Below are 25,837 nucleotides of genomic sequence, written 5' to 3' on the forward strand. Positions count from 1 at the left end.
CCGGGACGGGCGACGGGAGGCGGGCGAGGCGGGAGGGCGAGGCAGGCAGGCAGGCAGGCAGGCAGGCAGGCAGGCAGGCAGGCAGGGCCCTCTCTCTCTCTCTTTCTCTCTGGAGGCCGGCCGACGGGCGAGCCACGGAGGGTGCGCTTGGATCGAAGTCGTCGTCGTCTCTGGCTCCTCGCTCCTCGCTCCTCGCTCCTCGCTCCTCGCTCCTCGCTCCCCGCTCCCCTCCGGCCTGGCCCTCCGCTTGTCTCTTCTCTCGACCCAATCCCCCCGATACCTCACTACAGCTCGGCGCCCGCTACTTTTCAACGCATCGATATCTCCTATCGCCACACCGCTTTCGCTTGCTTCGCACGGCCGCGCACGTCGCACCCGCAGCCTCAGGCGACCCACACCGCCCCATTCATCTCCTCAGAGCCGCCATCCGCCACACGGCCCCACCCCGCGGGCGACCACCGAGCCGCTTCGACACCACAAGCAACTCTCCAACCCCGACCGCCACCGCTCCTTCGTGTTCGTCTACGGCCACATCCGGCCTTACCAGCCATGCCATCTCCTCGAGCCTGCTGAGTCGACACCTTCAACACCGCCCCGTTCACACCATCCGCCCCAACTCGACCCCTCCTAGGAGCTCGGCGTGCGAGCCAACCGCAACGGCGCACCGGCTGCTGGACTAGACTATCTGCTAGAAGGCTGGGTAACGTCGCACCGGCACGCTCCCATCAGGAAATCCCCTTCAGCAGCACTACTCGGCAGAGTGCCATCCAGCCATCCATACTCCCTAGCACGCACCGTATAGCCCCGACTTCTGGCTGCTGCCCGCTCACCAGCCACAAGAGACGTCCCCAGACCTGGCCGACCGCGCCTCGGCCACCAAGCTCAACCCGAGCTCAGAAGAGGCTCTGCTGACCATGGGCAGCAAGCCAGCGGCTGCAGAGGCGACCACTGCGACCATCACTGCCGATCCATCTGGCCCCACCGACCCCTCCACCGCCACTTCGACCGCTTCCGACAAGCCTCAGCAGGTCGACCCATCCCTGGCAGATCCCCAGGACCAGGACGCAGAAGGCAGCTCCGACGCCGAGACCGAGCCTCTGCCCTACGACGACGACGACGACGACGACGACGACCGCGACGCTGACGCCGACGCAGAGGCAGACCCAGACGTGATGGACGCCTCAGCCCTGGATCCATCCACAGCGGCCGCAGCTGGTGCGCCAGTCGAGCAGCCGGCGACGCTCGACTCTGCAGCTATGGCCAGCACGGATGCGGCCGATATCGCCGACGTCTCGATGTCCTCGGTCCAGGCCAACGGTCAGGAGGCTATCGAGGCGGAAACGATGGAACCGGCGTCGCAGGCCGGGTCGGCCGCCATCCCGTCGACGCAGGGCTTCAACTCGAACATGAGCTCGCCACAGAAGACGGGCGGCTACACGGGCGACGAGTTCAGCGCCGAGAGCGACCTCACCGACGAGCCCGACGACGACGAGCAGAACGACGACCCCAACGACGACGACGACGACGACGACGACGATGAGGACGGCGCAGGCGACGACGACGACGACGATGCTTCTTCGCTCTCCGACGACCTCGGCTCCGAGGAGGAGTCGCAGCAGCCTCGGCGCGCGCCTCAGACCGTCGATGCTGACGCAGATGCGGACGCGGATGCGGATGCGGATGGCGAGGGCGAGGATGAGGAGGACGAGGACGAGGAGGGCGAGTTCCGGGACGAAGAGGAAGGCGGCGAGCGCCGCTCCGACCGCCTTGGCCGCCGCGTCGCGTCCACACGCTCGTCTCCGCGCAAGGCTCGTGGCCAGCACAGCGACGACGACGACGACGAGGGCGAGGGCGACGGAGACGGCGAAGAGGAGGAGGAGGACGACGACGAGGACGATGGGGAAGACGAAGGGTCCGACGCAGGTCAAGGTGGACCGCGGCCGCCAGCCGCCGCCGGCGAGGACGAGGCTGCCGAGGCTCTGGCCGCCCTCACCGGAGGGGCCGCCCCGGTTGCTGCCGCCGACCACGCCGCCGAGGTGGCCAACGCCGTCGAGGGACTCGAAGGCCTCGCCGCGCTCGCCTCTGCCGGAGTCCAGCACCAGAACGCCGCCCGGGACGACACAGCGGCGCAAGGTGCGGGCGACAAGAAGAAGCTTCGGGTTCAACAGCTACGAGCGCCCGGCGAAGACGGCGAGGCGCCCAGCTCCGACATCACGCCCGAGCCCGAGGACGACGATGCCGAGCTCTCGGAGCTCGAGGACGAGGACTCGGCCGAACGCAAGCAGGAGCTGGCGATGATCGCCACGATGAAGAAGCGCGCCGCCGCCACGGGTGGCGCCACCAGCCTCCTCGAGCCCGACCCGATGGAGAGCCTGCCCGCCTCGGCTGCCACCTCGCGCGCAGGATCCGAAGTCGATGAGGACGAGGAGGACAAGGCCGCCAAGGCAAAGGAGCTCGAGGCCGACGGACACGCCGACGCAGATGCCGAGGGCGAAGCCGTAGGCGGGGCTGCCGCCGACGAGGCTCAAGCGGCTGAGCCCGACACGCCTGCCAACGAGGTCGCAGAGCAGGAAGAAGGTAAGTCTGCCGTTGCGCGCGGGTGGATCGCAGGATGCTTGGGATCGATCCTGACGCGTTCTTGCCTTACTGACGGTCCCACGCGTCTTTGCTGCACAGACACGTCGACGGACGAGGCCGCCATCCGCCGACAGGAAGCCATGGAGGCGCTGACCAAAATCGAGATTGGCTTTGCGATGCTGCGGGACCGTCTCTACGTCGAGCGCCTCGAGGAGATCTCCAAAGAGGGCGACATGATCGCCGATGGTGAGTGCGCGACTGCCTGCCCCTACATCGAGGGCGGACTCGCCCGGTCAGTGCATCTTTGACTGACGTCTCTGTCATCTCGTTTGGATCAATGTCGCAGGCACCCACCCGGAGCTGCAGCACCTCACGAACGCCATCGAGCTGCGGCGGCAGCGCCGCATGAAGCTCGTCGAGATGTGGTTCGAGCAGCAAGAGGCGCAGTACGAGAGGGTGGCCAAGGCGGAAGAGTCGACCGCCTGGAGCGTATGGAGGGTGAGTCGGCGTGAGCGATCTGTCCCTTCAGTACTGGGCACGAGACTGACGTCTGGTTCCCTGGAACGCCCCGTCCTTACGCTTGCGCTGTGCCGCAAACAGACGAGCTCTGCCTCGCTGCGCAGGGAGACGATGGACGACTACAGCCGCAAGCGGCGGAAGCTCGACCGGGAGAAGAGGTCTCTCGACGCACCCCGTCCCGGTAAGTTGGCGACCATCGGCCCCTCGACTTTGTCCGCAAACTTCACTGCTGACCCGCATTCTCATCGCCGCCTTGCGCATGTCGTCGTCGCGCTCTCTCTCGCCCACAGTACGACGCCACCAAGTCTTCGAGACGGAGCTTGTCCGCAACCCGGACCGCCTGCACGCTCCCATGATCAGCACGGCCAACAGCGAGCAGGACGAGCGGACGGGCACCGCGCGCAAACGCAAGACGGCCGCCATGCGCCGCGCCGTGGCCGAGGAGAGCGAGGCGGCCAACGAGTTTGTCGCCTACCCGGACTTGCGAGGGCTCAGCGAGGGCGACGTCTGGATGGACATCGAACGCATGGGCATCCGACCTGCCGAGACCCAGGCGGCGGCCCTCTACGACCCGTTCTACGGAGGCGTGCCCCCCGAGATGCACCACGCGGAGCTCCACGCCATGTATGGTCCCGACGCTGCCGCCGCTGCTGCTGCGGCGGCGGCGGCCGCGGCACAGATGGGTGTGCCTCCCGGCTCCTTTGGGCCAGGGGGCTACGGGATTATGCGGATGCCCGGTGCGCCAGGCGACCCCGCCGCGCAGCATACGCCCGTCCGGGCCGGAATGCCACACCCTGCGATGGGTGTCGGCCCGCCCATCCATGGCTACGACGCCTATGTCGCGGCTGAGCTGGAGCATGCGCATATGCAGCAGCAGCAGCAGCATCTCATGCACCGCCTCCCTGCGCACCACGAGCTGGTCGACGCCCACGGCCGGACGTTGGGATCGCCGTACCCGCCGGAGATGTACGGCTACCCGCCCCACATCGCCCAGGCGCAGCTCCAGCAGCAGCAGCAACAGCAGCATCTTCACCATCAGCAGCAGCAGCAGCAGCAGCAGTACCAGCAGCAGCAGCAACAGCCGCCGCAGCCACAGCAAGCGCCGCATGGACCGGCTCGGCAACATGGCGGCGCGGCGGGTGCTACCACTGCGTCGCCTTCTCCGCGGAACCGCACCAGCCGCAAGGCCGACCGAGCTACATCGGGCATGCAGGACAAGGAGGCGGGCGCGGCCCTCGAACGCAGCGGGAGCGGACGTGGGCGGGGTGGATCGGCGCGCGGTGGCAGCAGCGGCAGGGCAAAGGGGGGGGCGGCTAAGCAGAGCGCCGCGGCAGCAAGCGCAGGAGCGGCTTCTACAGCAGTCCCAGCAGCAGCAGCAGCAGCAGCAGTAGCAGCAGCGGCGCCGGCAACAGGCGCAGCTCGACCGCCGCCGGCAACGGCATCGACGCAGAACGGCGCCGCGCACGAGGGCCGCGACGCCGGTCGACAGGCGCCCACCACCGCGTCTGCCGCACCGCCACCGAACGTTGGTCGGGGAGCCTCGTCGGCAGCCGAGGCCAACAGCAAGCATGCAGCCGCAGCTCCTGCGCCACAGGACGCAGCACCGCACCATCCCAGCGGCCACGCGGGTGGCGCCGCCACGAGGCCGAACGGGCCAACCAAGGGGGCAGCGCCGGTCAACAGGAAGCCGATGGCTGCCGGGCCACCCCCGCCGTCGTCGGTGGGCGAGCAGAAGATGGCGATGATGGGCGATGAGGGCTCGCCTACAGCGGGCAGACCGGCCGTCGCAGCGCCAGCATCAGCGAGCATCGAGGCAGCCGGACCCACGGCCGCCGTCGCGGCACAGACTGCTGTGGCATCAGGCGGCGGGAGTGGCGGCGGCGGCAGCGGCGGCGGAGCTGGGTCGCAAGGACGCTGAGTGGGCGGCACCCAAAGGGATGACCTGGACCTGTTGCGGAGCGAGTCGACTCGATGGTACGTAGCCTTCCATCTGCTTGTCTGTCTGCTTGCTCGCCTGCAATGAACTCTACCTCTGCTTGTCTGGTGGCTGCTCGAGGGCTCGCTCAGTGGCGCGGCGCGGCGCGGCGTCGTGGAAAGGAGGTGGAGGCGAGCGCCGCTCGAATCAGATAAGCGTCGCTGCCGGCGGTTTGGCCGGCGAATTGAGGAGGGGCTCACATCGAGTCAGGAAGAAGTTGCCTTCGACGTATTTCCCTCCCTTCCCGCCACCACCACCACCACCATCGCCATCACCATCCATTCCGGCTTTGCAACGCACACGCACATCATGTCGCAGCAGCACGACCCACCCAGCAGCACGCTCTCGACGCTCCAGCTCTCCGACCCGCAGGGCAACGGCACGGCCAGGGCAAGGGCAGCGGCAGGGGCAGGGGTAGGGGCAGCCCCATCATCGTCGTCGCCTTCATCGCTGTCTGCAGCCCAGCACCTCGAGACAGGAGCGGACACGATCCCGGAACGGCACGCGACGATCCTCTACGCGACCGAGACGGGCACCTCTCTCTCGCTCTCCGAGACGCTCTACGCCCAGTTGCAGCGCAAGCGCTTCGACAGCCTCACGCTCTGCTCGCTCGACGACTACGACCCGCTCTCGCTCGCCGGCGAGTCGCTCGTCGTCTTCGTCGTCTCCGTCACGGGACAGGGCGAGTTCCCCACCGCCGCTCGCTCCTTCTGGCGCTTCCTGCTCCGCTCCGACCTCGCGCACGATGCGCTCGACCACCTCTCGTTTGCCGCATTCGGCTGCGGCGACTCGTCCTACCCGCGCTTCAATTGGCCCGTACGCATGCTGAGGCGGAGGCTGGCCGCGCTGGGCGCCGATGAGCTCGTCGAGCACGGCGAGGGCGACGAGCAGCACTACCTTGGGTGAGCGGCGCGTCGGGATCACCGACCCTTCATGTGATATCGGCGGCACTGGGCTGACCCTCCCTCGCGATCCCAATTCACTCCTCTGCAACGGCAGCATGGAGGGCACCTTCCTGCCCTGGCTCGAGACGCTATGGTCCAAGCTCGACGAGGTGCTGCCTTTGCCACCAGGTGTCAAGGAGGTGCCCGAGGACGAGCTGCTGCCGCCACGCATCGGCATTCGCTTCCTCGAGGACTCGACAACTGCAGTCACGACCGACGGGCCGAACGGGGCAGCTCCAACGAGGGCGAGCAGCGCAGACGAAGGCTCATCGCCGCCGCAGCCGCTTCCGCCGCCACCACCAGGCATGACCTGGGCCAGGCTGACGCGCAACGAGCGGATGACGGACCCGTCGCACTTCCAGGACGTCCGGCTGCTCACCTTCACCTCGGCCTCGCCCTCGACGCCGCTCGAGTACGAGGCGGGCGACGTGCTGCACCTCCTCCCCTCGAACCCCGCCGACGACGTCGCCCGCCTCCTCACCCGGCTCGGCTGGTCCGACGTCGCCGACACGCCCCTGGAGCTCGTCGCCTCGAACCCATCGCAGTCGCTGCCCGCCTCGCTGCACAGCCTCGGCGGCAGCACCGCCACGACGCTGCGAGCGCTGCTCACGCACCACCTCGACCCCTTTTCGGTGCCGCGGCGCTCCTTCTTCGACTTCATCCGCCGCTTCTCGCCGCCCGGCGGGTTGGAGCGCGAAAAGCTCGACGAGTTTGTTTCGCCCGGCGAGGGCGCCGACGAGATGTACGAGTACGCGCAGCGCGTCCGGAGGACCATGGCCGAGGTGCTGTACGAGTTCAAGAGCGTCGAGGTGGAGCCGCGGTGGGTCATGGAGCTCTTTCCGCTGATGCGACAGCGGGCGTTTAGCATCGCCAGTAGCCCCCAGGTGAGTAGCCGTCGGCGGCGGCAGCGCGTGGTGTGTCCGGAGTGATGGCGTGTTGACGAATCATTCATCGCTTTTCTGTCCTTGCATGGCTGCGCGGGTCGCGACAGACGACGCCGGGCGAGGTGACGCTGGCCGTGGCGCTGGTCTCGTACAAGACGCGGCTCCACGACATGCGGTGGGGCGTCTGCTCGCGCTACCTCTCGACGCTTGCCACACCCACCACGCTGCCGGTCCGCATCAGCCGCGGCACGTTCCGGCTGCCCCCTTCGCTCGATGCTCCTCTGCTCCTCATCGGGCCGGGCACCGGCGTGGCGCCCTTGAGGAGCCTGCTCCATTCCAGAATTCACCAGGCGTACCTGGCGGCGGCGCAAGGTGGCGGCGCGGACGTGCACGACGGACAAGCATCAAGAGCGAAGCCAGCGGGCGAGTGCCTGCTGGTGACGGGGTGCCGGTTCAGGAAGAAGGACTGGCTGTTCGGCGACGAGTGGCAGTCGCTCGATGCTATCTCCTCGTTGTCGTCACCAGGCGCAAATGGGCAAGGATCGGCCATGGCACGGTCATCATCGACGTCGCCGCCGCCGTCGCTGACGGAGCGGCTCAGTCACGCGCGGCTGGCGCTGAGCGTCGAGGTGGCGGCGTCGCGGGACCAGGAGGACAAGGTGTACGTGCAGCACATGGTGGCGCGGCACTCGGCGCGGATCTGGGACATGGTGGCGCGGCGCGGCGGGTACGTCTACATCTCTGGGTCGAGCGGCAAGATGCCCGAGCAGGTGCGCGACGCCTTCGAGGGCGTGTGCCGCGAGCACGGCGGCATGGACGACGACCAGGCGAGGAGGTTCGTCGATGCCCTCGAGATGCGAGGCAGGTGGCAGGAGGAGTGCTGGAGCTGAGCTGAGCTGACGGTGGCTGACGGTGGCTGAGCTGATGATCGGGATCGAGAGCAATGAAATGGGAATCGAATCGGGATCTCCCCGATGTTCGCCGTGGCTCGGTCATCTGCCTTGTGAAATCGCCTTGGCCTGGCTAGCTGGCTGTCCCCCCCGCGCGCCAGCGTCCCCCCCACACGCAGGGCGGCGAGGGCAGCAGGCCAGCAGAAGGGGCCTGCCAGGCATCCCCGCATCGACCGACAGACGAGCGGCCGTTGAGCCCAGGGCAAGGCGGCGGTGGGCGGTGGTGGGTGCGGCCGGGTCGTCTGCGACCGGCTGCTCCGGTCGGCGGGGAGCGGGCCTACCTGCAACGCAAGCTGGCCCCCCATCCGGATGACTCGCTCTCTCCTCGACACTTCCCTCGACACTTCCCTGTACTCGTATCCCCACATCGTACCGCCATCACCTTCGCCCTCCTCGCCGCATTCCCTTCCGAACATTGGCCGGCCTCGCTCCACCCTCTCTGCCTTTCATTTTGTGACGAACGCCGTGACGAACGATTCCACACGCCAGCAACGAGAGAAACGTCCCCTCGGCCAGCACACATTCGCTCACCCTGCATTGCTGTTCGAAGGCAGCGACGGACTGCGACTGCCGACCGCATCGCTACGATCACCTGGGCACTCGCGACCTGCTACGAGCTCGCGCCTCCTTCCACGGCCCAAGACTCTCTGCCCCGCTCGCCGAGGTCCGCCGCCTCGTCCTGCGCATCCACTGCGAGCAGCCCTGCCTGCCGGCTCTAGGGCTGCCTCCGTCGTCGACCACCCACCATGAGCTACCAGATCTCGCAGCGGCTATGGTCGCAGCTGCACCACTTTGCCACGTTCCAGCAGACGGGCATCTCGCTGCGCCAGATGGTCCAGTTTGGCCGCAACCCCAACCCGGGCACCGTGCTCCAGGCCGGCAGCTTTCTGGCCGAGGAGCTCCCCATCCGCCTCGCCCACCGCGTAAAGGAGCTCGACGAGCTGCCCCACGAGCTCGGCACCATGCCCTCGATCGTCAAGGTCAAGAACTGGTACGCCCAGTCGTTTGAGGAGCTCGTCAACTTCCCCAAGCCCAAGCTGCCCGAGTCGGTCCAAAAGGCCCTCGCCGCATCGGCCCAGTCAGCAGAGCCGCTGCCCGAGTCGAGACCCAACCCGAGCCTCCTCGACTCGGCCGCCATCGAAGACGGGCCAGCGGACAGCTCCAGCTGGGACGGATCCGGCAAGCACAGCAGCAACGGCAGCGGCGGCACGGTCGCGCTCAGCAATGGCGGCAGGAACGGCGCCAACGGCAACGGCAGCGGCAACGGCTCCTCGTCGGGCAGCCGCAGCGCCAGCCTCAAGCGGAGAGCCATCCTCGAGCACCGGTACTACGCCAACCTTCCCGACCAAAAGTGGCCGCCGGAGATCATCCAGTACAACGAGGACTTTACCAAGGCGCTCGAAAAGATCAAGAAGCGGCACGACGCCGTCGTCACGACCGTGGCGCAGGGCGTGCTCGAGTACAAGCGGTCGAGAAAGGCAAACACGATCCAGGCCGACGTCCACAGCTTCCTCGACCGCTTCTACATGTCGCGCATCGGCATCCGCATCCTCATCGGCCAGCACATTGCCCTCAGCCGCACGTCGCCCACGACGTCGTCGGCGCTGCTCGAGGGCGGCTCGGTCGGCCTCTCGAACGACATTGCCCGCAGCGCCGGGTCGCCGCACGGCGAAGAGTACGTCGGCATCATCTGCACAAACACCAACGTCGGCGCCATGGCCCACGAGGCCATCGAGAACGCGCGCTTCGTGTGCGAAGAGCACTACGGCCTCTTCAAGGGCCCGCCCGTCCAGCTCGTCTGCCCCGACGACCTCGAGTTTATGTATGTCCCCAGCCATCTCAACGTGAGTAGCCCGGGGCCAGCGTGCATCCCCCCGAAGCGGACGATCGGACGCCGGAGTGAGCCCGTCAGCTGACAGCCACGCGATCCTACTTCCGCTGCGCCGCTGCGCTCTACTGCCTTGCCCGCCGACCGTCGTCCACAGCACATGCTTTTCGAGCTGCTCAAGAACTCGCTCAGAGCCGTCGTCGAGCGGTACGGCGTCGAGAATGAGGACAACTTCCCGCCCATCAAGGTCATTGTCGTCGAGGGCAAGGAGGACATCACCATCAAGATCAGCGACGAGGGCGGCGGAATCCCGCGCAGCGAGATGCCCCTCGTCTGGACCTACATGTACACGACGGCCCAGTCCGAGGACCTCGGTGAGTTGACCGGATCGACCCGACGCCTTCCGTCGTCGATGCCTGTATCGCTAGTGGCGGACCCCGAAGCTGACTGTGCGCGCTGCTCTGTGCCTGCCTCTTCCTCGCCTCTCCGCCACCGCAGATCCCGAGTTTAGCGCGTCGGATTTCAAGGCGCCCATGGCCGGTTTCGGCTACGGCCTGCCGCTGGCGAGGCTGTACGCGCGCTACTTTGGCGGCGACCTGAAGCTGATCTCGATGGAAGGGTACGGCACCGACGTCTACCTGCACCTCAACCGGCTGTCGTCGAGCAGCGAGCCGCTGCCGTAGGATGCGGTCAGGTCCAAGCTTGGTCGGAAGATCAACCGAAAGGTCCTCGAGGTCGAGCAGAGCGCTGCGGCCGAGTGGGAGGCGCGGCAGAGGCAGCGGGACGGGCGTGACCCGCACCACGCCTCCGAGGACCCTTTCCCCGCCTCGCAGTCGCAGTCGCCGTCACCATCGCCGTCGCCGTCGTGGCCATGGTCGTGGCTGTTTCCACGTCGCTCGTCGTCGCCGCCATCGGACGATGGCCACGCTGCTGCTCCAAGACCGCCCTCGACGACGCCTTCCGAGGATCGTCCATCCCAAGGCTGGCTTGGACCTGACTCCAACGCACCACCATCACCATCACCATCACCTTCATCCTCAACCTCACTGCCGACGCCGCTGGCGCTGCTGCCGCTCAGCTGGCGAAGTTGGCTCTCAAAAGGCGGCGACGACGACGCGGCGGCGCATACATCGTCCGCGATGGCACCCTCGTCGTCCTCCTCGTCGCCACCGCCGCCGTCGCCGCCACGATCGAGGATGGCGGGCAGGTTTGACCGCGTCGATCCGATCGGCATCTTTTCGCCCGCTTCTCCTTCGTCGCCCTCTTCGCCCTCGCCGCATCGTCGGCGCGCCGAGGAGGGCCCGGCGTCGAGCACGGCTCAGGACGTAGGCGACCACCCGCTCCAGCCTGTCCTCACGGATCGGTGGCGTGGCCGCGTCTAAGCCGACCGGCCCCGGCTGCCCGAACAAGGTGGCCATACCGGGCTGCGCTTCCCGTCTCCCTCTCTCTTTCCCGCTCCCTCGTCCATCCCGCCCCCTCTCCTCTGCACCCCCTTCGTTCACCCTCGCTGTTTCTCTTGTCCCTCTCATTCGTCCTGGCCCTTGACTGTACAGTATACAACAACGAATCGCATCTCGACGACGATGACGGCAGCGGTGGTGGTGGCTGGCCGCTACGGCTGCTTGCTCCTTGACTTGGGTGGTGTCGCGCCGCGCTGGAGCTGCGTGCTGCGCTGCTGGACGGAAAACGAAGACGGGCGGAAGGGCGGAGGTTGCCGGTTTCTCGGAGCCCGACTGAGCCGGCGGCCCAGCTCAGCTCCAGCCAGGCTGGCTCAGGCAGGCGAGCTGCGAGCGAGCGGTGCGGGGGCAGGCGACGAAACCGGCCGGGTCGGGCTCGAGACCTGCCTCTCCCCTTCAACGAGCGTGCGTGCGTGCGTGCGGGTCCAGCCAGCCCTCCCGAGCTCGCTCCGGCCCATACCGCCGTATCGTGGTACCGCACCGTAAGTACCGTACCGTGTCTCGCCAGCGGCGCCTGCGCCGAGACTGCGCCGCGCCTTGCTGCAGCACCAGGCAGCACCAGGCAGCACCACCAGGCAGGCTAGGACACCAGCAGCAGAAGAGGGGGGCAGGCTAGGAGGGCGAGCAGTCGGGGGCAGGCGACTGGCGAGCCACATCCAACCAGATAGACGCACCGTACCCTGGCCTCGGGCGCGAGAGGGCGCGAGCGAGAGGTGGCGCCGCGCAGGGAGAGCAACACCGACCTCTGGCCAAACACGGGCCCTGCCCTGCCCTGCCCGACCGTCCAACGCCCGTGCGGGCGCCGCTCTCTAACTGTACCCCTCCGTTGCTTGCGCCCTGCTGGCCTGCCTGTTTTTTTGCGCCTGCGTGCGTGTGCGTTCAAGGAGGAGGAGCAGCAGGAGGCGTAACGCAGGCACCTCGCCTGCCTCGACGCAAGCCTCGTGCGCCCGCCCGCCCATCAACCCGCTCAGACCAGGCAGACCAGGCCAGGCCTGACCAGGCCTCTGTCGCCCGCTCCCCCCCGCGTCGAGCCATTTCGCCCCCCTCTCTCCCTCTGGCTCCGCCCGAGGTCGCCGCCGCCCGGAAAAGCACAGACAGGCAGGCAGGCAGGCAGGCAGGCAGGCAGGCGTGCTCTGCAGCCTCTCTGCTCATCTCGACATCTGCTTTCGTCGCCGCCGTCGCCATTGGTGGTGCTCTGCCAACCCCCTTTCTCCATCTCCATCTTCACCTCGACTTCGCCTCGTCTCGCCTCGCCTCGTTTGGCTCCTCCTCGCCCTCGCCTTGTCTTCGTTTCTGCGTCTTCGCTTCTTCCACACCCTCGCCTTTCTACCATCTTCGTCCGCCTCACTCCTTCTTCCGTCTCGACTGCCTCCTGCTTCGACCACGCCTTTCTCTGGTGACGCTCTCGTGCCACCTAAGCCGCGCGCTCTGGACCGGCACTTGACCCTGCACATCTTTGGCATCGGCGGATCTGCATCCTCGTACGCCACGCAACCCCGGACCCGACCGCCGACAGCCGACCGCCGACAGCCGACCGCCGACCCGGTCACGCCTCATCATCGCTGCATACCCGCCTTCCATTGGCATTTCTCCTCAGCACCGCGGTCGGCCGATCATCGAGCGACCGTGCCACCTCGGTCTTGCGCGGGCGGCAGCTGCGGCAGTGCAGAAGTGCTACAGGAAGCTGGAGCGAGATTCTCCCGGGTAGCGTGCTACAGCCGCTAGCTCCTGTCTCTCCTCTCCTTTCCTCGAGAACCGCGATATCGCAGCTCCGCATCTCCTGCTGGCTTTTGTGCGCGAGCCGCGGCCAGCGCCTTCGCAAGCACCCGCTCTGTCGGCTCGGACGCCAAGCATGAGCGCCATCGAGGTGCCAGACCAGAGCTTCGACTCTTCGTTTGATGCATTCCTGCAGGCACCGACGTCGAACTCGTCGCCCTCGAACCACCACCTCGTCGCCACGTCCAACCCGCACTCCCCCGCAACGTCTTCGTCGCTCTCGCATGCCCGATCTCAGGACGGCGCACCGACCACCCCGAACACCATCACCACCGCTGCCGACGCGTTCGGCGGCCTCGACGCTGGCGAGGCGGGCATGAGGCCCAGCTCGTCGGGCGGCAATCTCCATCTCAACATTTCCAACCTCTCGGTCAACAACTCGTCCGAGCACGACCTGTTTGTCGCCCAGCATCATCACCAGCACCAGCACCAGCACCAGCATCAGACCCAGCCATCGGGCTATCCGCTCGGCGGTCTCTCGCACATGTCCCACCAGCGATTGCAGAACGATTTCATGCTTGGCGGAGGGGGAGCGGCAGGACCGGCGGCGTCGTCGCCCCACTCGGTGGGCGCCTCGCCCAGCTCCGACGTGCACGGCGCAGGCATGCCGCCGTCGCCCTCGTTCCACGCCAACGGTACCACCGCCTCTGCAGGCTCTCCGGCGTCCAAGCCGGCCCAGGGGCCGATGGGCGGCCGTGCCTCGAACGCTGCCAGCCGCTCGTTTGGCGAGCCATCGACCAAGCGTGAGCCCTCTGTGCCGACGCTGGGCACCCAGAGCGACTATTCCCAGCAGCAGCAACAACAACAGCAGCAGCAGCAGTCGCTCGGCATGCCCAACCTCGCCGCCGAGGGCGACGTCTCGGTCGACGACCCGCAGCTGCTGGGCGGCCAGACCGAGGCCGACCTCGCCGCAGAGAAGCGGCAGAGCAGCAAGTTCGTCTACAAGCTCTTCCGCATGGTCAGCGATCAGGACTACCAACACCTCATCAGCTGGAACCGCAACGGCACCAGCGTCATGGTGTGCAACTTTGACGAGTTCGCCAAGGAGGTGCTGGGCAAGCACTTTAAGCACAGCAACTTTTCGAGCTTTATCCGGCAGCTCAACATGTACGGCTTCTACAAGGTCAACAAGACGCCGCGCGGCCACCGGCAGTCGGTCGACACGCAGATCTGGGAGTTTTCGCACCCCAAGTTCCTGCGCGGGCGGCCCGACCTGCTCGACGACATCCGGCGCAAGGCGCTCGACTCGGAGCACGCGCGGGTCGAGGCGAGGGACCTCCAGTACAGCGTCAGCGTGGGACAGATGCAGCTGCGCCAGCAGGTCGAAGAGATGTCGTACCGGCTCGACGACCTCACCGAGCAGAACGCCGCGCTGCGCAGCTTCAGCGTGCAGCTTCGCGACGTCCTCGGCGTCGTGCTCGAGCACATCAAAAAGTCCAACGGCGGCCAGGTTCCCTTCGACGTGCGCATCCCCACGCTCGAGATGCCCTCGCCAATGCCGCCGTCGGGCATGTGGACGCCGCAGCTGCACGAGAACCCGCCCATCTTTGTCACGGAGCCCGAGTTTGGGCTGGCCGGCCAGCAGCCGCGCCCGTTCGGAGCGGGCAACGCAGCCGACCCGTCCATGTTTGCCGCCGGCGTCGGCCAGGACCCGTTCTCGATGAGCGCGCCCGGCTCGCGGCGGGTGTCGCACGGCTCAAACAGCGCCCACGGCCACGGCGCACCGGGCGGCAACGAGGCCTTGATGGCGATGCGGCACGGCAGCTTGTCGGACCAGGGCATGATGCCGCCCCCGCCCCAGCGGAGCGCGTCGTTCGAGGGCCAGATGCTGCCCCCACAGTACGGCGGGCACCGACCGTCGTTCAGCAAGGCGCCGCTGGCGGGTCTCGCCATTGACACGTCGGCGGCGGCGGGGGGCGGCCCGCTGTTTCCCAACCATCAGGTGCACCAGGGCATCTCGCCGACGTCTTCGCAGGGCGGCCTGATGGCGGCCAATGCGGGCTTTGGTCCGTTGAGCATGCCGCCGTCGCCGCTCACGCCGCAGCACCAGGCCATGTTTGCGGCCATCAACACGCCGCTGCCGCCCTCACCGGCGCCCAACGCCATGAATGGGGGCCAGTTTGGGCCCTTTGATCCGACGTCGCCCTACCTCCAAGGCAACGGCTTCGTGCAGCCGCCGTTCTCGGCGGGCACGCACGAGGCGGGCTTCTTCTTCGGCGGCGGCGGCGGCGGCGAGGGCGATGGGCCCAACGCAAAGGCAATGAGGACGCCACTGAAGCGGACGGCGTCGAATTCTGGCCCGAGCCAGCACGGCACGCCCGTGCTGGTGCAGCAGGCAGGCATGCAGGGCCCCCTGGTCTCACCCGGGCTGATGAAGCGGAAGTCGCCGGTGTGAGGGCCTGGTTGGGCCGCGCTAGGCTCTGCCGACGGCGGCCGCAGCCGTCTGCTTTCTCGAGGTCGACTCCGTCGTTGTCGTCGCCGCTTCGTTCCTTGCACCTTGCCTTCGACCCTTGTCCTATCGACATCCGCTGAGCTCGACTGGGTGCGGCGTCACCCGGAGTTGCTCGCATCGTATACCCCGCGCACACAGCGCCAGCCCTTTTCTCTTCCGCCCGCTGTCTGGCTCGCCGTCGTCTAAACGTCGCCCTTAGACGAGGGCGAGCCCATCTTCGATCTCTGGTGGCCATCGTCAAAAGCTGCCGGCTTGACCTCGGTCCGCTTCGCCCCACCTCTCCTCTCCTTCTCTTGCACCTCGCTCGTCTGACGAGGGCCTCCTCTCACCTATCTTTTGCCCTTTGGCCCCGGGCCCTGATACTAGCCAGCCGACTTCATGTCGTGTCTTTCGGGCGGGCGCGAGACATGAGTTTCAATTGCTCCGGTTTCGAGGGACTGGCTCAGCTTCTCTCTAGGCACAGGCCCTTTGCTTCCTAGCTACCACGTACTGCAGCCACACTGATCTTGGGGATGGGGGATTTCCTGGAGGTTTTCGGGCGGGATGGCCAGCCGGATCGAATCGCATACCCAATATCTAGTCAGTCGCTCATCCATCGTCGTGGGGATGTCCTTCCTGCTGCGAGGCACGGCTCGCCATGTGTGTTTCTACAGCCAGGCGCGTGGACCGCGTTGCCGGGCTTGGAAGGCAGCTGGAGGCCAGGAACCGATGTCTGCGTCTCTGCCGAGTGGCCGGGACGTATCGAGGGCATTGAACCGGGTGGTGTGGAAAGCAAGCAAGGAGCTTACGGCCCGACGTTGGGCTTGCTGGCCAGAGCATGCCAGGGCATGCTGGCAACACCAACCAGCAGGTCTTGGGGACGCCTCCGGGGGCTGCCGACAGGCGAGGCACGACCGCGCGTCAAGGCACGACCAGACCTGGCCAGCAAGCCGCGCGATTAAGCTTGGTGGGGCCTTGGCTGCAGCAGCCCGCGCGGTCTTTCAGAGTGGCATGACAAGAGGCCGAGGGCGAGGCAGGGCGAGCTGGCACGGACCCCGCACGCTTCGCTCCGCCCCGCCCCGCTCCATTCTCGCCTGACCCTGACCCTGACCTCTCGAACCCTACCCTAGGCCTAACCACCCACCCACCTGCCTGCCTGGCTCCCCCCTCCTGCAGCACTTCATCCTTCCTTGCCAAGCCGCCCCGACTCTCGATTTCTCCGGCTTCTTTCCGCCTGGTTTGTTGCGTCGCCACCGCCTCGCTGTACTTACAAGTCGTCGTCCCTGCACCCACCCCGCAAAAGCACCACCATCCTGGCCTCGACGGAAACTGCCTACCTACCTAATCTTCAAGACGCCGACGCCGAAACTAGGATCAGACGCTGCGGCCCATCTTCAGGCTACCACCGCCGATACCGCCATCTCGATTTCCCGCCTCTATCTCACATACTCCTGCCATCGCCCCGCCATCTCCTTCCGAGCGCTTTCTGGACAAAGGGCAAAGCTAGATCTGCCGCACCGCTTTCCAGCCCTCACCAAACTGCACTCACCCTGAACCTCGAACGCTCCCGAACTGGGCTTCCGAGAACATTCGGTAACGGGGCAGCAGAAGTCGAGCAGGTCCCTTTCTTCGGCCTCGCCATAGGCGTCGCGTCCAATGCCACCCTCCTACCCTGACTACCGCCACGGCGACAGCATCGACTCGGACCGCACCGCCTCGGATGCCACGCTCGACGACGAGAAACGCCGCGCCCCACCGACGAGGTATCGGGACGATGAGAACGCCATCGACAGCTCCACAGAGGACGTAGCTGCGCAGACCTACCCGCCAAGAGGCGGTGGTGACTCGCGGTCAGGCCGGCCGGGTCGCAACGGCAGGGGGACCGCCTCACGCGACGACGTCGACAGCGACGACGACGATGACGACGCCAACGACGACGACGCGGGGACAGGGAAGCTCCGACTGGACGAGGAAGAAGAGGTCGGGCTGATGCAGCTGGACCGCGATGGCAAGAGCTCCATGGCGAGAAAACGTCGAGGCTCGCTCTTCCTTGGAAAGCGTCGAGGCAAGGGCAGGCGCGGCATCGCATCGGGCGGCTTCCTCGTCTTTGTCGGCGTGCTCGCCGGCTTCGCGCTCGCCATACCCCTGTTGCAGTGGCTGTCGTCGTCGGGGCCATACGAAGTGGACAGCACAGCAGGCGGGTCCTCTGTCCACGCCAGCCAGGGCAAGCCACCAGCGGCCAGCGGCGTTGCCAAAGTCCCGGCCTCGAGCAACGATGGCGGGGGCCACTGGGGCCTCGCCCACTTCGAGCACGCCCGCGTCAACTTCGAGGTGCCCGGCTGGGACAGCGTCGCCGAGGCGGCCGCCGGCACAGGCCTTTCCGAGTCCGAGGTGTCGAGCTTCAAGACAGCCGACGGCAAGGACCTCATGCCGCTCGACCTCGACATTGTCCTCGGCGGCACGCTGCGGCCGCAGCGAGAGGATCTTACCTGGTCGGCCGAGGATCCCGACGTGGGCGTCTTTTCCCACGTCGACTGGACCGAGCGCGACATCTATATCGAGGACGTCACCCACGCCCGCAAGGACAAGCTGGGCGAGGGCGACGTGGCCAAGGGCGGCGGCAAGGTCCTCTACGTCGAGGGCAAGGACGTGCTCGACCACAACAACCACAAGCTCACCTGGACCAGCTACAAGATCTCGCCCGACATGAAGTGGGTCATGTTCTTTTCCAGCGAACAGAAGCAGTGGCGCTACTCGCAGCACGCCAACGTCTGGCTCCACAGCGTGGCCGACAAAAAGACGACTGCCATCGGCGGCGGGCCTTCGTGGCCGCCAACGATCTCGTACGCTGCCTGGGCCCCGCTGCGGCGGCAACGGACCGACGCGGCCAGCCAAACGCCCGGCGTCGCCTACGTCCAGGGCAACAACCTCTTCTTCATCCCCAAGCCGGGCGCGCTGCCGGTCCAGATCACCAACGACGGCGACGCCACCATCTTCAACGCGGTGCCCGACTGGGTGTACGAGGAAGAGGTGTTCAGCTCCGACTCGGCCATGTGGTTCAGCCCGGGCGGCAGCAAGCTCGTCTTTCTCCGCTTCGACGAGACAAAGGTGCCAATCTACGAGTTCCCCGTCTACAACCCGGATCCGTTCATGTCCGGCAAGGCGACGCCCTACCTCGAGACGACCAAGATGCGCTACCCGAAGCCGGGCTACCCGAATCCGCTGGTGAGCGCGCACATGGTCGACCTCGACGAGATCTACGATGCGGCCAGTCGCCAGGGTGGCGCGGCGATCCGCAGCACGCCGTTTGTGCTGGCCAGCCCGGGCGGATCGACCGTCGGCGCAGACAAGGCGGCAAACGACGTCGATGCGGCGCTGACGGGCCCGGACGTGGCAGACGAGCGGCTGGTGACCGAGGTAACGTGGCTCAACGACGACGAGCTGCTCGTGCGCGAGACGGACCGGTTCAGCGACGTCATGCGCCTCGTACTCTACCAGCTGGGCAAGGGCGGCAAGCGGCGTCGGCAGCGGGGCGGGGAAGGGGAAGGCAACGGCGTCGACGCAGCGACGAGGGACAAGGCCATCGACGTCGAGGGCCGAGTGGTCCGGCGAGACGATGCACGCAAGGACGGCAAGGGCTGGATCCGCGCCGCCCAGACGCTCGAGCCGCTGAGCCACCACGACGTGGGCCTCAAGGGCTCGGCGTATCTCGACATTGTCGTGTCCCCGCTCGGATACCGACACCTGGCGCTGTACGGATCGTCTTCCTCGGACGAGCCCGTCTTCCTCACCGCCGGGCCGTGGGAGGTCGACGAGCTGGTCCACGTCGATGCGCGCAGGCGGAGGGCCTACTTTACCGCCGCCCGACCCAGCCCAGCGGAGCGCCACCTCTACTCGGTCGACCTCCCGGACTGGAGCGTGCCCTCGGGCCTGGCGAGCTACAGCGTCAAGGAGCCGGAGCCGCTGACCGACCACAGCCGGCCCGGGTACTACTCTGCCAACTTCGACCCCAAGGGCGCCTACTACGTGCTCGACTACAAGGGACCCGACGTGCCCTACCAGAAGGTGGTCGGCGTCGACAACTCGACGTGGGAGATGACGCTCGAGGACAACTCGTTGCTGCGCCAGATTTCGTCGCAGTACGTGCGGCCGCAGTCGGTCTTCTACAACCTCACGCTCAACGGCACCACGCTGCCGGACGGGTCGCCGGTCGCGGTGAGCGTCAAGGAGCTGCGGCCGCACGACTTTGACGCCAGCGGGCGCACCCAGTACCCGGTGCTGGTGCAGGTCTACGGCGGGCCGGACTCGCAGATGGTGGCGGGCAAGTGGGACCGCGCAGACTGGCACCAGTACCTGGCGACGACGCACCGGTACATTGTGTGCACCATCGACGCGCGCGGCACGGGCTTCCGCGGGCAGGCCTACCGCGCCTCGGTGGCGGGCAACCTGGGCGACGTCGAGGCGCGCGACGTCAACGCGGCGGCGCGGCTGATTTCGAGCCTGCCCTACGTCGACGCCGGACGGATGGGAGTGTGGGGCTGGAGCTACGGCGGCTACCTGAGCAACAAGGTCGTGGAACGCAACGAGCACCTCTTCAACCTCTCGATGTCGGTGGCGCCCGTGACCAACTGGCGCTTCTACGACTCGGTCTACACGGAGCGCTACATGAAGTCGACGACGGCCAACGCGGCGGGGTACGAGCACGCCGGCGTCCACGTGGCCAACGGCCATCTCAACGTGCCCATCCTCCTCGCCCACGGTACCGCCGACGACAACGTCCACTTCCAGCACTCGGCCCACCTGATCGACATGCTCACCAAGGCCCGCGCGCGCGGCTGGAGGTTCCGCATGTTTACCGACAGCGCCCACAGCATGCAGATGCGCGGCGCCTACCGCGAGCTGTACGAGGAGATGACCGAGTGGCTCGTGTCCAAGTGGGGAAAGGGGGCCAGGGTCGGCGACGAGGCGGGGAAAGCGAGTCTGAAGGGGTGATGTGATGACTGGGTCGGGTCGGGGACGGAGTGGATGGGCCCATGCCATTTCGTCAGCGTTTCCCATCGAGTCGAGGGGGCTAGATGTACAACAATGATGGCGAGCGCTCGAGGCCCCGCCCGACATACCGCCGCCGTCGCCGCGAAACACACTCTCTACTACGTGCTGCACCTCTTTCGATGCGGCGGCTACCGGCGGTGCGGTGGACGCTGCCGCGTCACGTCCCACGCTGCCGGTCCGCCGCCACCACCGCCACCGCCGCCGCCACCTCCTGGCGCAACGGCCGCCGCGCCCATCTGACCGCCGTACGTGGGCATCGACATTGACACGCCATCGCCACCGCCGCCGCTGCCGCTGCTGCCCCATGCCTGATTCTGTCCTCCCGCACCCATGTCCATGCCCATGCCCATGCCCGTACCCATGCCCATGCCCATCCCCATGCCGGGGCCGCCGCCCATCTGCATCGGCGGCATGCCCCCCATGCCCGCCATGGGCATGCCCATGGGCATGACGGGGAAGCCCATGACGGTGGCCATAATCTGCTGGTTGTTTGGCTTGAAGCCGTACGTGTTCTCAAACGCGTCGCCCACGCGCTCCCAGCACTTTGCGTCGGTCGGATCAAATGTCGACATGTCAATCGTCGACAGATCCTCCTTGGTCTTCGCCGCCGTCGCCGCCGCCGACGCCGCCGTCGCTCCTCCTGCCGCTGCCGATGGTGGCGAAGTTGGCACTGCGGATGTAGCTCCGCCTTCCGACTTGGTCGGCGCGGCATCCGACCACCGCGACGCTCGCGGCTCGTTTGACGGGCGCACCGACGAGGGGCTGCGCGACCGTCCATCCCGTCTGCGCGTCGCAGCGCCCGGTCCAGACGGCGGCGGACGAGGCGGAGGTGGGCCCGGCGGTGCTCCGCTGGGGCCAGCCGACGACGATGATGACGACGATGCCGGTCCGGCCAATTGCTGCAGCATCGTCAACTGGCCCAGATCGAACGACGGCGCACCGGCCGCCGCCGCAGGGGGACCCGGTGGTTGCGTCGACCTCGCCAGCATGTCGGCCAGGCTCGACGGTACGCCTGCGCCGCCGCCGTTGCTGCCGTTGCTGCCCATTGCAGCCGATGGCGACGCGTTGCCGTTGCCCGCGCGGCCGCCGCCACCGCCACCGCCACCGAGCAGGGCAAGGATGTTGGCCGGTAGACCGGCTTGCGCCGGTGCCGTCGCCGTTGCCGTTGCCGTCGACGCCTCTGCGGCGGCACCCTGCAGCGAAGGCGGTAGCGGGTAGGCGGGTCGGCGCTTGGCGTCGCGCGGGTCGGTTGGCGGTGTCGTGCTGCGCTTGGACGAGCTCGAGGCTGCATGTCGCCGATCAGTGCGCATTCAGTGGGAAGAGGGCGCGAGCAGGGCGAGAAAGGTGGCGGGAGCAGGGAGTGGGGAAAAGGAGGAGCGGGGAAGGGGCAGATTGTCGATTCAGCAAACTGATCTAAACTCTCTACACTCCATGTCTGGGTGCGCGGCACCGCCACAGGGGCTCCCCAAACGCAGTAAGCACCTTTTTTCGACGACGACGAAGCCTCCCGCTGCCTTGACGATGATGACGATGAAGACGACGGTTGGCCCGACGCCAGCCGGTCGACGCTCCTCGAGAGCTCCTTGAGCATGGCGTGGTCGAAGGTTGATGCCCGGATCCAGATGTCGAGGACCTTCTTGACCTTTTCCTGCAGCCCGGCCCAGAATTGCGCGCGCGCGCGTTCAAGTCACCCCGGCGTCGACGGGACGGAGAGAACGAGCGAGCGACCACACCGGGTTGGGGGAGAAGCGCGTTCGTTGGGGTGCAAGGCGACGGAGGTTCGATTGCATGGACACGGAGGGAAGGTGCGACGGAGTATGAACATCGGGAGCTCCCAACAAGACGGCGACGAGGCTGCTGCCGGCCAAGACGATGCGCCATCGGCGAGCAGAGGGCCTTCGAGGCCGGGAAGGCCATTGCGCGCCATCTATACCATGCCTGCCGCCCAGGCGTCCCAATGGACCGCTGCGAGCCGCGTTGGCGGTACGACGAGGATGACAACCACCGGGGCTGCGGCTGCGGCAGCGGCGACGCATGTTCGGGCAAAGAGCTCAGACTCACCTGCTGTTCCTTGCCGACGCTCCTCATCGTGTCGAGCGCAATCTCGCCGGCGACCTGGGACGCCTGCGAGAGAAAGTAGGCCGCGCCGGCGATGAGCGCCTCGTTGGTGCCGTCGATTGCGTCAGAGTCGGGCGGCGCCCGGGCGTCGCTGGCATCGTGGCCCGCGCCCTGCTTCTTGACAGCGTCTTTGGCGTGCCGGGCGACTGCGTCAAACAGGTAGAGCGACGAGACCTTGGTGCTCGAAGAGGCGCGGGCGTGGAGCTTGAGGATGGCCTTGGCGGCGGCAGGATCCTGCGAGGCAGGGAGGCAAGGGTGGGTATAGTAGCGATGCGGTCGTGTCAGGAGCTGGACGTCTGGCCCATGCTTTTGCTCGTCTTGCCAGCCTCGCCCAATCTAGCGCGAGCGTCCCCGGCTGGGTCGCAAAGTCGGACGACGGAGAGATGGCCAGAACCGCCTGTGGAAGACGACCTCAACCACACGGTGATCCGCCTGCCGGCGTAGCCGTGGCTGCTAGAGGACGTCGGCATGGACGCTGCGGTGGACGATACCCACATGAAAGCATTTGGCGGCGGTCGACTTGACGCGATCGACGCGGGAGCCCGACAGCTTGTTGGCTGCCACCGTGTCCTGAAGCACCTTGAGAAAGTCCTAGCGTCGTCGAGGCAGGCCAAGGCGAGGATCCAGAGTGCACGATTCAGCTGCAGCGCCCTGGGCTCAGCAACAAGCACCGCGACGGCTGAAGGATGCTTACCTCGAGCTCGGCCATGGTGCTCTAGTCGTAGGCGAACGATGTCGGTCCGTCCGATTCCTGGGGTGGAGGCGAGTGTGCTTGCGGGACGGTTCGCCTCTATGGCGCTGGCAACAGGAAGGTCGAGATTGCGATCGGCGGCCAGATGATGGAGGTGTCCGGGATGCACGGTGCGCTGCGGAGACGGTGGTGGTGGTGGTGTTTGGGTGGAAGCGGTAGCGGCAAGAAGCGGTCCAGGTGTGGTGTGTGCAAGAGCGGGGGGCAGCGGCTGCTGGTGGGCAGGTGGGCTGGCTGGATTTTTCCTGCGCCCCGGCCAATGCGCTCTGTTGACTTCTCGCCCGACAGAGAGGGAGGACGGGGCGGCCCAGCCTGGCAGGGGAAAAGGTTAAGCTAGGCTGAGGGGCGCCGCTCGGTGGGGACCCTGGGCCAAAGCTCGCCCTAGCCTCGCCTTGCTTTCCCTCCACACTCGGAGCTCGAGCCTCCTCTCGGGCGTGCCCGCGGCGGCCTGGGCTTGGCTGGGCGAGCCGGGCTGAGTGCTCGCCGTGGCCAGGAGCAGGCCCCTCTTGCCTGCCCGCCTGCCTGCCTGCCTGCCTGCCTGCCTACCCTGCTGGCCTGCTGGCCTGTCTGGCTGGGCCAACCTTGACAACTGGCTCGCCCTCTCAGCTGTCGAGCGTGCGGAAGCGGCCGAGCCTCTCCCTGGCCTAGCCCTGGCCGCCTTCGATAGCCGCACGGGGCCCTGCCGCCACCGACGACTGCCTCGACTGGCACCTCGGCCGTGCCGTTCCCTTTCCCCGTTCCCTCATCCCCTGATCAACACCGAGCTTGGCATCAATGGCCAGCCACAGCATCCGACCACCACCACCGCCACGCCTCGGTCTCACAGCCCGTTTCGGCGTCGCCTGCCAAGTCGAGCCTCGCTAGGCCAGCGACCCTTGACGACGCATCCGCCAACAGGCTCACCCAAATGAACGCCGTCCATGCGTGCCCGCCGCCGCCGCCGCCCGACGGACCGGCGCTCGGATCTCCAGCAGTCATGGACGAGGCGGCGCAGGCGGCAGCATCCTTGCCACGCTCCGTGAGCATCGCCGGCGCCGGAGCCGGAGCCGGGTCCGATCAGTCCCACCGCCCACCTCGGGGCGTCGACGCCATCACCATTTCATCCTCTCCCGTCGAGGCCTTCCCGTCGCCGCCCAGGGCTCCCAACCCATCTGCACCGTCGCCAAGGCGGAGCGCGCAGAAACCTCGGCCACTCCAGGTGATTGCGAGCAACAAGCTGCCTAGCCAGCCCTCGTTCAACTTTGACAGCCGGCACGCTTCGCTGGGTGGCCGAGACGTCAAGCCTCGCTCGACAGCACATCCCGAGCCACCTGGGACGAATGATGTTGACGGCGGCGACGACGAGTACGGGTCCGACCTCGATGACGCCACCCGTAATTAGCATGCCTCATCGGAAGCTCGACGACTCCAGAGCGCCGGCAGCCCCGTTCTGACCATTTCAACCTCCCCTCTGCTCATTCCTTGCTTACGTTTTACTCCGACAGTGGCCAGGCTCGTCGAACTCGAGGAGCAGACCACGCGGACCGCAACAGTCTCGCCGGCCCCTCCAGCAGCGCCCGAAGCATCAACCATCCGATCGGCGCCGCTCAAGATATCCTCACCCTTGCGCGACCTCTTTCCAGCGGAACAGATCAAGGCCGAGCCCGCGCTGCGAGCCAGCCCGCCCACAGCCGCCGCGGCAGCCGAGTCGATCTCGCGGCGTGCCGAATCGGAGGTCGACGAGCTGGACGAGCCCAGCGTGCTTTCGCAGGAGCAGATGCTCGACTTTGTCAGTCGAGGGTGCACAGAGGAGGAAGCAGCAGCCCCAGCGACGGCGCAGCCAGGCACGGCTGGCTCCGCCGCCCCTGCCGCAGACCTCGATTCGGGTAGCATCAGCGATCTACCGCTTTGCGCCACCTCGGGTCGGTCCTCCCGCGGCGCCCGGACGAGCAGGCAGAAGCTGCCGTTGAAGAAGAAGGCGACTAAGAGGGCAAAGACGGCCTCGCAGGGCAGGGTAGCCACCGTCAGCCGCGTGAGAGGCACAGTACAAGAGGTTGTTCTCGAAACTCGGGCTTCCAAGCGCAAGAAGGCGTCTACCCCGTTGGCCACGACAAAGACGAGGAAGACTGCTTCTTCGACGACTCCAGGCCCCGGTGCAGCAACTTCCTCGACCCTACCGGGCCCGGTCGCCTCGACACTCCCCACTGACGTGTACCCGACGCCGTCGGCCGCGCCGTCCGATGGGCATGGCCAGCTGCTGCTCTTGCACCCCGCGGCAGTGCAGGCCGACTGCCTGCGACCGGTCTTTGACGAGGTTCACGCCGCACTCGGCGAGCTGCAGCGACGATCCGCCCAGCAGGTCCAGGTCTTGCAAGGCGAGATTGCAAAGAGAGACCTAATCATCAGCCAGCTGGAGGACGAGCTGGCGCTGGCCCGAGGCGCTCGGCGCGCATCGCGGTCCAGGAGCGTGTCTGGGACGACGTGACGGGGCCCGCCGTGACGACCATGCTCTTACCCTGCCAGCAGCAGTCGGACCTTTCGCTTTGACTGCCATTCTTGCCCCCATCCCCGCTTCCGGGACGCCACCGCAGCAGCCCGC

The 25,837-nt window shown here is 67.2% G+C and overlaps 7 protein-coding genes across 7 annotated transcripts; 6 read left to right on the forward strand and 1 right to left on the reverse strand.

Annotated features, from left to right (window-relative positions):
* Window positions 1–914: 914 nt before the first annotated feature.
* On the forward strand, window positions 915–5,014 carry PFL1_05372 (uncharacterized protein; the record flags this gene model as incomplete). Its single annotated transcript, XM_007882904.1, has 5 exons — window positions 915–2,577; window positions 2,677–2,823; window positions 2,924–3,075; window positions 3,178–3,277; window positions 3,387–5,014. The coding sequence occupies 5 exons, from the start codon at window positions 915–917 to the stop codon at window positions 5,012–5,014; spliced, it is 3,690 nt and encodes a 1,229-aa protein (XP_007881095.1).
* A 366-nt stretch (window positions 5,015–5,380) lies between these two features.
* On the forward strand, window positions 5,381–7,789 carry PFL1_05373 (uncharacterized protein; the record flags this gene model as incomplete). Its single annotated transcript, XM_007882905.1, has 3 exons — window positions 5,381–5,973; window positions 6,071–6,899; window positions 7,007–7,789. 3 exons carry the CDS (start codon window positions 5,381–5,383, stop codon window positions 7,787–7,789), a joined length of 2,205 nt encoding a protein of 734 aa, XP_007881096.1.
* An 806-nt stretch (window positions 7,790–8,595) lies between these two features.
* On the forward strand, window positions 8,596–10,360 carry PFL1_05374 (uncharacterized protein; the record flags this gene model as incomplete). Its single annotated transcript, XM_007882906.1, has 3 exons — window positions 8,596–9,693; window positions 9,835–10,051; window positions 10,176–10,360. 3 exons carry the CDS (start codon window positions 8,596–8,598, stop codon window positions 10,358–10,360), a joined length of 1,500 nt encoding a protein of 499 aa, XP_007881097.1.
* Window positions 10,361–12,986: 2,626 nt separating this feature from the next.
* Window positions 12,987–15,305, forward strand: PFL1_05375 (uncharacterized protein; the record flags this gene model as incomplete). Its single annotated transcript, XM_007882907.1, has 1 exon — window positions 12,987–15,305. One exon carries the CDS (start codon window positions 12,987–12,989, stop codon window positions 15,303–15,305), a length of 2,319 nt encoding a protein of 772 aa, XP_007881098.1.
* A 1,692-nt stretch (window positions 15,306–16,997) lies between these two features.
* Window positions 16,998–20,333, forward strand: PFL1_05376 (uncharacterized protein; the record flags this gene model as incomplete). The annotated part of the gene is made up of 1 exon (XM_007882908.1): window positions 16,998–20,333. The coding sequence occupies one exon, from the start codon at window positions 16,998–17,000 to the stop codon at window positions 20,331–20,333; it is 3,336 nt and encodes a 1,111-aa protein (XP_007881099.1).
* A 188-nt stretch (window positions 20,334–20,521) lies between these two features.
* PFL1_05377 (uncharacterized protein) lies at window positions 20,522–23,220 on the reverse strand (the record flags this gene model as incomplete). Its single annotated transcript, XM_007882909.1, has 5 exons — window positions 20,522–21,678; window positions 21,876–22,041; window positions 22,455–22,745; window positions 23,007–23,102; window positions 23,206–23,220. 5 exons carry the CDS (start codon window positions 23,218–23,220, stop codon window positions 20,522–20,524), a joined length of 1,725 nt encoding a protein of 574 aa, XP_007881100.1.
* Window positions 23,221–24,166: 946 nt separating this feature from the next.
* Window positions 24,167–25,723, forward strand: PFL1_05378 (uncharacterized protein; the record flags this gene model as incomplete). The annotated part of the gene is made up of 2 exons (XM_007882910.1): window positions 24,167–24,632; window positions 24,744–25,723. The coding sequence occupies 2 exons, from the start codon at window positions 24,167–24,169 to the stop codon at window positions 25,721–25,723; spliced, it is 1,446 nt and encodes a 481-aa protein (XP_007881101.1).
* Window positions 25,724–25,837: the final 114 nt, after the last annotated feature.

This window comes from Pseudozyma flocculosa (genome assembly GCF_000417875.1).
Source record: "Pseudozyma flocculosa PF-1 unplaced genomic scaffold scaffold00019, whole genome shotgun sequence".
NCBI classification, from domain to species: Eukaryota; Fungi; Basidiomycota; class Ustilaginomycetes; order Ustilaginales; family Ustilaginaceae; genus Pseudozyma; species Pseudozyma flocculosa.